We start from the raw sequence: 11,734 nt of genomic DNA, 5'->3' as shown, positions 1-11,734 counted from the left end.
CCTATGTATCTCAGGCTGATCTCCAACCTATGATCCTCCTGCCTCATCCTCTCAAGTGCTGTTAATAGGCACATTGGCCACCACACCCAGTGGAACCCTAATTCTTGTTAACTCTAGTCCTTTCTCCTCATGCCTCAACTCATGCAATCACTTCATAAACAAGCCCAGGATTGCTCTTGCTTAAAACGTCTCCACCTCTTTATCCATCTATACGGCTGTCAAAGACAATTACATTCACCTCTAAAACCTCAATAATGGAGGCTGATGACTAGTACCAATCTCCAACTAACTAAGCTAACAGACCATGCCATGGGGGAGGGGGCTGGCGAACACAGCATCCTGCCTTCAAGAACAGCTGTTGAAGAAGAAATGTGGCTCTTCACAACTTCCGAAGTTTTCCTCTTTTCTTGAGTTCAGAATAAGGTTTAGTCAAGCATTCCAGAAAGCCAAGACAGTGCATTTTCCCTGACACGTTTGGACAAATTACAAATAAGTTCTTTCAAGCAGAACAACTCTGGGTATAATGTGAAGGTTTTTAGCCAGACAGTAGTCTGGGACTCAGGATAAAACATCAGTTAGACATGTGATCTCTCCTTAAGAAGCCTATAGTTCAGGAGAACACACATGTAGAAACATACATGTAGAACACACATGTATTATGAAAGCTTAATGTGTGGATATGGAGCAAAACTATTTAAAATATACATATAAGCATTAAGGATGTAAGGCATACATTTTACCACAAAATTGACTCCAAGTTCAAAAATACATATTATTCATATCATGCTATTGTGGGCTCATTACTGCTAAGTGGTGATTTTGGTTTGGGTGCATATCCTTTGACTCTGTAAGCAGAAAGCAGCTGCTGTTTTATTTCTATAGGGGTAAAATGGAGGCCCTCAGCTTTGGGAGAGTGTTGCTTGTGAGTAATAGTTAACCACAATGTCAACTCACTTATGCTTTATAATATGTCAGGACATGAAGCCAGATAAATAGGGTTCAAACTAAAGACACGTTTGTCTATACATTGGCAGAATTTCCATAGCTTGGAGGAAGTCTTGGTAAAAGGCCTCCATCTGGGGCTGCAGTTCTTGACATTCCCAATTCACAACTTTGCATTCTCCCAACAAATGACGCTAGTGGGTTGCAGATTCTCTCATCAAACCTTGTCTGCCTGAGATTGCTGGTCCTTCCCACGTTTACAGTAAATGGATAATTTCTGCAAATTTCATGCTTAGAAGCCCTGCTTGTTCTTTGTGACTGCATATAGGTTGGAAGGAGAGTGTGTCTCTCATCTGTGTTCCTTATTTAACAAGGTAAAGGAGAGTTGTCATTGAATGTCACCACGGGTTCAGCATTCCTGACCCTGGGAAAGTGGTTTGAAAAGGTAAGTCTCAGTCTATTTGATCCTGAGTATTCCTTATGGAGGACTGCCATGAAGCTCAGCCTTGACCCTCTGCCATCTGCCCCTAAGCCCCCAATGGGCAGCTCCAACTCTGGCTTGGTATGACTCCAGATTTAAGACTTCCCCTCTAGGGAGTCTGGATAATGGCAAATACTATCTGGATCTTTAGGTGGCTATGGATGCTGAATGAGAAAGAACCTAGGCTTCAGATCTGCACTCTATCACTGTAAAGCAAGTATTGACCTCAAGGCCAACTCTGATGACATAAAGGTCAGAGAAAGAAGTGTTCTCTGGGGTCAGGGCTCCCAGGAAAGGCAGAGCTGCCATTAAAGGCTCTGTTTGGAGCAGCTGTGCACCAGAGCCTTCTGGGCACGTGCAAATGTTATCATTAGGATGACGGTGGCACCTCCACCCTCCATATACTGGGCTGGAGTCCGTTAACACTCTTGAATCCTGTTGCTTGTCTCTATGTCAATACTTTCCTAAATCTGTAATACACATCATGACTCGGCATTTGACTTATCAAGAGAAAAATCAATCCAATACACCTTGAATGCTGATTTTGTTAGACTTTGAGCAAGTGGACCAGGTATGGGATGGTTGTTAGTTATGTAATTTTTTTTTTTTTTCTTTTTTTTTTTTTTTCTTGGTTTTTCAAGACAGGGTTTCTCTGTGTAGCTTTGCGCCTTTCCTGGGACTCACTTGGTAGCCCAGGCTGGCCTCGAACTCACAGCGATCCACCTGGCTCTGCCTCCCGAGTGCTGGGATTAAAGGCGTGCGCCACCACCGCCCGGCTTAGTTATGTAATCTTAATTAAATAGTAATACCAACTAATTATGTAATCTTTTTTTTTTTTTCATTTTTTGAGACAGGGTTTCTCTGTGTAATTTTGATGCCTGTCCTGGATATCGTTCTGTAGACCAGGCTAGCCTTGAACTCACAGAGATCCACCTGCCTCTGCCTTCCAAGTTCTGGGATTAAAGACATGTGCCACCACCGCCTGGCTAGTTATGTAATCTTAATTAAAAAATAATACCAATTATGTTCAAAATGTATAAAATATAGTCATCTACACCTATATCTTGTTTATATCAGAACAGTTCTTATATTCTCTCTCTAGAGAGAGAGAGGCAGACAGTTATTTTTGAAGTTCAAGAATAGAATTATTTTACAATGAGGAATATAGATACTTGGACCACCATCTCAAGGTAAAAGAAAAATTCCTTCCCTTTCTCACCCAACTGAAATGCCCAAAACTCAAATTACGGAAGAACTCTCCATGCCCTGGAATTACACTAACAGGTTTCCTCCAGGCATCGACATTTTCTCTCCAAGACCACCTTTCAAGTTAACACACTTCCCATCAGAATATTGTTTTCATGCCCCATATATAAGCCGTGTCTATTTCAGAGGCAAAAATTATTATCAAAGAAGAAAATATAATAGGAATGTTAATTTTTAGAAAATAAAGACACCAAGTTAAAAAATTATTTTTATTAGTTTTAGTAATGTCTAGTTGTGTGTATCTACAGGTGGGTATGTCCACATGATTGCTGGTGCCCACTGAAACAGCAAGTATTGGATCCCCTGGAGCTGGATTTAGATGTGAGCAGCCATGTGGGTGTGGGGGAATTGAACCCAGGTCCTCTGGAAGAATAGCAAGTGTTCTTAAGCACTGAGCCACCTCTCCATCTCCTGGATAGAATTCTTATGGTTGTACACCCCAAAAATTTTTCACAAAAATTTAATAAGGCAGCCTTCCGTGGGTTGTTCTACACTGCAAAAATGCACACCTCTTCATCAGAGCAACCAACTGAAATGACTCGCTGCCTTCTGAAGCATAGAATTTTAATCATTTCATATTTTAGACAGTGTTTTTTTCTTTGTGCATATTGGTAATGGTGAAAAGACCTAGGTGATCCTTCCAGTCAACAGGTTTATTACAGAATTCCCATGGGTCATGCTGTTGAAGGGATAGCAGTGAACATGCAGCCTAAAGCCCCCGTGCCGTGGTTTACTAAGAACAATTCTTACATAACTCTAACGTTCAGCTTCCAACAGCACTTTCCCACGTGTTACTGTTCTGCTTTCCAAAGTCAGAAAAGCAAGAACCGTGAAGCCTCCTAACAGCAACTGTTTCTAGAATCTTGAAAACTAAAATTCTAGTATCTACCCAGAAAATGTATTTGTTTCCACCTTCCACTAATGCACTCCTCATCCGCCTCTGAAACTGTTTCTACAGAAAGAACTACAGGCATGATTGCTGGGTTAAATTGTGTTTCCAAAGGAACTAGACAGGGAAGAGGAGGGGAGAATTCCTTAGCACTCCATCTGTTATGTTCCCCAGTGTCTGGAAGACTCGGGCAGTGCTGAGAAAAAAGCAAGGAGACAGCTGAAGGTGACAGATTCCTTGAGACAGTCTAACTGCCCCACCCAGCCTTCTAACTTGCGTGACAGACATCTACTGGAAATGATCATTCAATTATAGCTATATCAGTGAATTTTCATGATGGATAAATCACATGCCCGCTGAGCTGGCCAGCTGGGGTGGGGGTGAGCATCCTAGTTGGAATGCGGAGAGTGAACTCTTTAACTGCAACACCCACCTCACAGCCTATAAAGGCATGACCCTTCTGGTATACCAACACCACTTCCTCTCTGGGGTCACCGCCTTGCCAAGCTCCCTCTCCAGCAACACCATGTCGCTTTCAGTCCGCACCTCTGGACTGTCCAGGAGGTCCTCCTCACAGAATGGGGTGGCAGGCAGACCTTGGGGTGCATCTGCCTCTAGTGCTGCAAGCTGCTATGGGGGACTGGCCTCTGGCTTTGGAGTTGGTTGTGGGGGGCTCATTTCTGCTGCTTCCATGTTTGGCTCTGGTTCTGGCTTTAGCGGCGGCTCTACCGCCTCCTTTGCAGGGCTTGGCGCCGCCTGTGGTGGACCTCTGGGAGGTGGCTTGGGAGGGATGGGCATGGGAATAGGGGGAAGCTCGGGTGGTGGCTCTCTGTGTGTCCTCTCTGACAGTGATGGAGGGCTTCTTTCCGGTTCTGAAAAAGAAACAATGCAAAATCTGAACGATAGACTAGCTTCCTACCTCGGTAAGGTTCGCGCTCTAGAGGAGGCTAATGCGGAACTGGAACACAAAATTCGAGAGTGGTATGAAACCCGAAGGACTGGAGACTCTGGGCCCCAGAGTGATTACAGTAAATATTACCCACTGATTGAAGAATTAAAGAATAAGGTAAGGGGAAAGGCTTAAGAAACCTTTTTTAAAAATATTAAGATATTTTATAATAATAAATTCCCTTAACTTAGATTTTTTTTTCCTAACTAGATTGTATTTAGAGAATTTTCTCCTCTCAAGAAGGGCAGCTCTGTTCGTCATAAAATGGCTGGACTTCCACAGTACATTATTGTACATTTCTTAACTTTTCGACATTATTTTATCAATACATTTGCTTTTAAAATAAAGCTGTCTTAAACTCTTGGGGGATTTTTGCTTTCTTATCTGTTTTGTTTTATTGGGGAGCTAAGACATGTGACCAAGTGTTCTCTGGTTGAGCTACATCCACAGGCTTTGCCTTAGGAAAATGGAACTGGAGAGCACTGTACTGAGTGAGGCAACCCGAGCCCAGAAAGGCAAAGGCTATCTGCTCTCTTTCAGATGTGGATCCTAGATTGGGATGTTTAGATTTCTATGTTTGAGTGGAAGTGAGTGTCTGTAGAGGTAGAAAGCAAAAGAGGAGCCATGGTGGGGAGGAGGAGCTTAAGGGGGACGTGTAAAGCATCCATGATATGAAGGTAGAGGTGGAATGCTGGCGTGGAAAGCTTTAAACAAGGATGAGGTGGAGATGGAGGGAGAGGTAGGGGTGGGACGGGAAGAGCCATCAAAACTAAGGATGCGTGAGAAACCATAGAGAAACTTACTACTTGAAAAGCTGAAAGGAATGTGATTTAAAATAAAGAGTTTGCACTGAGTAAGAAAAGTATTTAGCATCACCATTTACTCTTAATGTCCAAAATGGCATTTGGGAACTGCCGGCACTTTAGGACTCCGTTTTCATGCGTCTCCCTCTATTCTTCCAGATCATTTCTGCCAGCGTTGGGAATGCCCAGATCATCTTGCAGATTGACAATGCAAGGCTGGCTGCCGAGGACTTCAGGATGAAGTGAGTCTGGTACACCGATGACAGATAACTCATTCCTCATCCCACTCCCCCACTTCCTGCCTCCACTGGTGGCAAAGGAGTCGGTGGTCCTCAAGTCCGCATGCCCCACACCTTCAGTGATCCCTTAAATCCACGTGGCATTTTTAAAAGCACTGAAAGTCAAACAGTTCACCTTATACAGCTCTAAAGTGTAAGTTGCCTCCACCTGGAGCTACGGATCATCTCTTTGCAATGACTCATAATTCAACATGATAATTGTACCTATGTTTAAACCTGAATTGTCAATGTATCAAAATGAATTAATAATATTTTTTGCCAAGGGGTTAAGCGGTGCGATTGTTTCCCTGATGACACATACAATGGAAAGCTTAACTGTGCGTTTATTTTTATATCCCAGCTCCTTTCCCATACCCCGCCCTCCTATACAGAGGGAATACAAACTAATTTCCTTTTCGTATTATAAAATGTCCCCACAGGCAGTTGTAATGGCGATAGTCCTGAACCTGTGAAGACCCAGTAAAAGTTACTAATGAAGTATCAAGGTTTAAAACTACTCACAAGGAAGAAAAAAAGAGTGACTATTAGCTTACCACCAACTAGTTTTAGGCTACCTTTAGAAAGTCAAACCACAAGGAGCCTTCCCCCTGGGGTGCCAGAGTCACTGTTGGTAGAGAGTTATTGCCTCATTATTTCTTCATTTGTCGTCTCTTCTCTCCAGATGAGCAGGAAGCAATTATAAACACACACAGGAGAAAAGTCACAAAATCAAAAATTGCATCAAATACTTTTAAAGCACTGTTTTTCCTCCCCCCCCCCTTTTTTTTTTCAGGGTCTCATGCATCTCAGGCTGGTCTAGAACTCACTAAGTAGCTGAGAATAACCTTGAAATCATGGTCCTCCTGCCTCCACTTCCCAAGTACTGGGATTAGAGACATGCACCACTGTGTCTGGCTCTCCCTGTACAGATCCATACACAAATAGCCCTGAAGATGGCCAGGGCCCCATCACAATGCTGTGTTAATGTTGACTTCCTAAACTGTTGGCACTTGGTTTTCAGGTATGAGAATGAGCTGGCCCTGCACCAGACCGTGGAGGCCGACATCAATGGGCTGCGCAGGGTGTTGGATGAGCTGACCCTGGCCAGAGCTGACCTGGAGGCGCAGACAGAGAACCTGACTGAGGAGCTGGCCTACATGAAGAAGAACCACGAGGAGGTCAGAAATAGCTTTACTTTTTTCTTTTTTTCTTTTTTCTTTTTTTAATCTCAGATCCAAAAATTACTATTTTGAATTAACAAAGCTAGAGACTATGTTATCTCTGTGTTATATGACTATTAGTTCTGGGGTTCTTACATGTGTACCCCCAACCCCCACCCCACCCCAACTTCTCTCCCCTCTGTGTGTGCATGTGTTATGGTACTCTTTGTTAAGGTTTAATAGGTTATAGACTCAGGGTGGCAAAGAGTATTCTGATTTTATTGTTCCCATTATTAAGTAATGGCAGAAATTTCCAGTATCTTCGTTAAGTATATTTTAAGTATGGGGTATTTTAAACACTAAAACAAAACTCTGCAGATAATATGTGTGCCACATATGCTAGAGAACTATAACCAGTATAAGGCATCATATGGAACTCTGATTTGTACATCAGAGGCTGGGGCACGGGAAGGAGGAAGGGATGCTGGCGATGGGCGTCTAAGGCAGTTTCTGATGGAGTCTCAGTGACTGTGGTGTGAGACAGCAGATGAGCCCAGGTACCGCTTGCAGCCCTAGCTCTGCAGCAATTGCTGGAGCAACCTGCACACCAGGCCCCTTCCCTTTCGTAAAGTATAGGAAGTAGATGTTCTAGACGCAGAGCCAGCAACCCTGGCACAGAACATGGGACCCCCTGGTCATTCCAGAAACCTGTGAAAATATCTTGGGTTTTGTTTGTTTTTCTTAATCAGAAGAAAAATGGGTTTTCAAGATAAAAAAAAATGTGATGATGTCTTGCATTAATGTTTTGCTTTTATATCAACTCAGTCAAAAATATAATTTTATTATTACCATGGATGAAGAGACCCGAGAAGGCAAAAGCACCTGGGGGCTCCACTAGTCACGTGAACTTCTACATCCTTCTCTCTCCATTGCTGTCCCTAGGAAATGCAAAGTTTCCAGACAGGTGGTCCAGGTGAGGTCAATGTAGAAATGGATGCGGCTCCGGGAGTGGACCTCACCAAGGTCCTCAACGAAATGAGGGCCCAGTATGAAGTCATGGCTGACCAAAATCGGAAAGATGCAGAGGCCTGGTTCCTTGAAAAGGTAACACCACCAAGACAGAGGTTTGGTGCATTCCCAGAAAGTCCCTTGAGTCCGCACAGAGCTCATCCATCCACCCACTTGGCTGTTGCAGAGCGGAGAGCTCAGGAAAGAGATCAGCAGCAACACGGAGCAGCTTCAGTCCAGCAAGAGCGAGATCACGGACCTGAGGCGCATGGTGCAGAACCTGGAGATTGAACTCCAGTCCCAGCTCGCCATGGTAGGGCAATATGCGGAGCGAGACACTGCATCCTTTAGCTTCCAAAGACGATGATGTTGCACCCACCGTATGCTGGACCGTGGACTGCCCTCTTGCTTTCAGACCCCCACACTCTTCTGTCTCTCTCCCATTTGCAGAAAAAGTCTCTGGAAAACTCACTGGCTGAAACGGAGGGTGGTTACTGCTGCCAGCTATCTCAGGTGCAGCAGCTGATAGGCAGCCTGGAGGAGCAACTTCAACAGTTGCGCGCAGATGCAGAGCGCCAGAACGCCGACCACCAGCGACTGCTGGGCGTCAAGGCCCGCCTAGAGATGGAGATTGAGACCTACCGCCGGCTGCTGGATGGGGACGGCCAAAGGTGAGCAGACAGACAGTGAGGTTGAAAATATCTCAGGGGCTGATAGGCAGTAGACTCCTGATGCAGACTGTTTCTTCGACTATGGGAAGAGAGGTCTGTAGTGGATTAAACAAAGAACAAATCTTGCCAGTAATCTCAGCACGCAGAAGGCTGAGGCCGTGAAGCCCAAGGTACAGACCAACCTGAGCTACATCTACATAGGAAGACAGTCTCCAGGAAGAGGAGGTGGGCTGGCGAGTAGCTCAGAGGGTAAAGAGCTTGCAAATGTGAAGGACTGAGTCCAGAACCCCCAACCCACCTAAGTCTCTATCTCATCTCTCCTACTGAAGATGGAAGGTAGAAACAGGCATATCCCCAGAAGTTTGAGGCCCAGTGTGTCTCAGACAAGCTGTAGTCCAGGACCAACCTAAGGTGATTCCGGCATCCATGTATGAAGTTGCAAACACATCCTTACACTTACACACATGAACATACACTCAAATACACAACACACACACACACACACACACAACACATACACACATGCACACACACACACACACACATAAAGATTTCTTTTAAAGAGGAGGAAGAAGGATAAAACAACGAATCTAGAAAACACAAGCCTAGAATTTAATAAATACTATACAAAATGTATCTAGCCATTATATGACTTGATACTAATTAATAAAATGCTACAGTGATCAAAGACTCATTGTAAATGAACATTTACATGTTCCAGAAGATCCCTCTGATTACCTGATGACATATCAATAGTAGCCATCTGGACCACCTCCATCCCATGGTAGCAAGCCTGTGATAAACAATAGCAGGAGAGGAAGAGCTACTCCAAACCATAAATTAAAAAAGGTGATTTCTAAGACCAGGCTGCATCCCCTCAGAACCCATCACAGGTGGTTTAGAAACAAATGTCTATTGACCCAATGGGTTACCCTAATGGTGCATCATTCAGCCAAGAAATCTGTAATAGCATCTCTCTCTCTCTCTCTCTCTCTCTCTCTCTCTCTCTCTCTCTCTCTCTCTCTCTCTCTCTCTTTCTCTCTCTCTCGTTGTAGTTGTGTAGATATCACTAATGTTTAAACTCAAACAGTAGATTCTCCTGACCCAGCAACCACATGAGCCCAGCCTCTGTTTTCTTTACAGCACTGGATTTGATGAAAGCTTATCCCTTGCTGTCTCCAAATCTCAGACACCATCGGTTGATTCTTCTAAAGGTATGGAGAGAAGAATCATTAAAAATAGGTCAGAATCCCATCATTAATGACTAAACTATAAGATCTCATTAAGTGTTGAGCATAAATAACTTATGGTATATTTCTGTTCTGAGCAGGGGACACATAGTGTCTCTCCTGAAGCAAAGTGAGCAGTGTGCAGTGTATTAAAACTCTCGGCAGGCTAAGGGAGGGGAATCCTACTCTAGGTGCAGTGAGCATCACACACACTTCCGAAATGCTTTAAAATGCTCCAAGCCTGGTGGTGCCTGCCATCCCATCCCTTAGAAAGCTGAAAAAAGAGGATAGTGAGTTCCAGGGCAGCTTGAGCTACTTAGCAAGACCCTGAACTGAAAGAAAAAGAAAGGAAGAGGGGAACACAGAGATGGAAGGAGAGATTATTTTGATTTGCACACAAGACAGTATTGGATGAATTTCATTTCCACTGAAGAAAACTCATTTGGTTTGGGATGGAAGTCACTTCCAAAAGTCTAAATTTGACGAAAAGCTTAGGTTGAAGAATAAACTCTGGGTTGATAATTGGTTAGCAGTAATCATTACCCCCTTTTTCTGTTTTGTTTTTTTACCTTTAGACCCAAGTAAAACTCGAAAAATCAAGACAGTTGTGCAGGAGATCGTGAATGGTGAAGTGGTCTCATCTCAAGTTCAAGAACTTGAAGAAGCAATGTAAAGCTCCTTGGGAAGGCGAAAGTGACAGCTGACGTGATTGCTTCCACCTGCTGTGTTAATTCAGTATCTGTTTTGGTCTCTTTCCTCTTCTTTGGATTCTCTGTTCATGTCCAGTCTTGTTAGCATGTCTGAAACAAGTCCCTGGGGCTGTGCTGATCTTCATTATAAACCCAAATCACCTTACATCTTTCTGGGCCTGAAGAAGTCTTTCTACTAGGTTTGTTTTTTGTTTCTTTTTTTTTTCCTGGTCACCTGGATCATCTGTTTAATGCAAGAGCTTTGATGGAGTGGTATTGTTTTAACAGAGCTAACTTTGATTAAAGACTGACTAATGGCAATGAAGAGAAGTGTGTGCCTCCTTGATTACAGTAATAGTGCCAAGGGCATAGACACAAGCTTTTAAGATCTTGATAATAAAGTACATAAGCACTCAGACAAAAAAAAATGAGGCTGGAGATTAAGATTATTTTAAGGGGCTGGCCTCTATGTGCCAGCCCGTCATCGAGGTTGATGAAATGTTACATTTTCCACTGTGGAAGAGGACTGTGGCTCGATTTGTTTTCTGGGGCCTTATTTCATACAGTCAGTGAGTGCTATACACTTAATTCCATACACTCAGTGGGTTCCTATAGAATGGAAGATAGGAGAATCAGTGGTAAACAAGACCTGGTCCTTGTCTGAGGGCAGAGGTAGACATCTACGAGGCATGGTGACACCTTGGCAGAGGGCTCACAGGAATTCCAAGGATGCATGGGGGAAAAGGGGATCAAGTTATGTAGGGGCAACTAAATGTTTCATTCAGAAATCCACCAGGCAGTGGAGAGCGAAAGGCACAGAGCACATAGATGTGACAAGAGCTAAGGGTGGAGACCTCCCTGGCCTTGTGCTCCTTCCTCCTATCTGGGAGTGGTGAGGTCTAGGGTGGGGCTTTATGAGCATGAGTCAGACCCAAAAGCAATGACAGAAGTCAGGTTCTGTGTTGAGACCTAAGACACCCAAAGTCTAAACCAGAGTAGACAGCGGTTTGGTGTAGGCTGCCAAATCCACAGCCCCTGAAAGGGAACAAGAGTGGGATTCAGTGAGGAAGACCCAGGACTCCAGACACAGACTGGGTTCAAATCCTAGCTCTGTTACTTAATCTTGGGTAGCTTCTCTCTGCACGCCTCGGTCTCCACATGTATAGTGCAAGCCCATGGCCTTGCAGGTGCACACATCCTCAGCCATGCATGTGCAGGCCAGAGTGGAACATGGGGCTCCTCCCTCTATCACTCTCCCCCTTGAGACCGGCTCTCTCACTGAGCTGAGCGGGCTGGCCAGGGATTTCTCAGGCTCACAACGCTGGGGTCATGTGTCTGGCTCACAACGCTGGGGTCATGTGTCTGGCTC

The 11,734-nt window shown here is 44.3% G+C and overlaps 1 protein-coding gene across 1 annotated transcript; it reads left to right on the top strand.

Moving 5' to 3' along the window:
- Positions 1–4,104: 4,104 nt before the first annotated feature.
- Positions 4,105–10,349, top strand: Krt12 (keratin 12). The gene is made up of 8 exons (XM_042283457.2): positions 4,105–4,644; positions 5,490–5,572; positions 6,630–6,786; positions 7,711–7,872; positions 7,964–8,089; positions 8,227–8,447; positions 9,591–9,661; positions 10,252–10,349. Exons 1-8 carry the CDS (start codon positions 4,105–4,107, stop codon positions 10,347–10,349), a joined length of 1,458 nt encoding a protein of 485 aa, XP_042139391.2.
- The last annotated feature ends 1,385 nt before the right edge of the window (positions 10,350–11,734 follow it).

This window comes from Peromyscus maniculatus, chromosome 8 (assembly GCF_049852395.1).
Source record: "Peromyscus maniculatus bairdii isolate BWxNUB_F1_BW_parent chromosome 8, HU_Pman_BW_mat_3.1, whole genome shotgun sequence".
In the NCBI taxonomy this organism is placed as follows: Eukaryota; Metazoa; Chordata; class Mammalia; order Rodentia; family Cricetidae; genus Peromyscus; species Peromyscus maniculatus.
This window is presented reverse-complemented; position numbering and strand designations above follow the sequence as displayed.

Bases quoted from the DNA above. Each gene is read 5' to 3' on its own strand.
- Krt12 (XM_042283457.2), top strand. From the start codon at position 4,105: ATGTCGCTTTCAGTCCGCACCTCTGGACTGTCCAGGAGGTCCTCCTCA. The intron at 4,645-5,489 runs GTAAGGGGAAAG...CTATTCTTCCAG, and splicing joins TTGAAGAATTAAAGAATAAG to ATCATTTCTGCCAGCGTTGG. The intron at 6,787-7,710 runs GTCAGAAATAGC...TGCTGTCCCTAG, and splicing joins TGAAGAAGAACCACGAGGAG to GAAATGCAAAGTTTCCAGAC.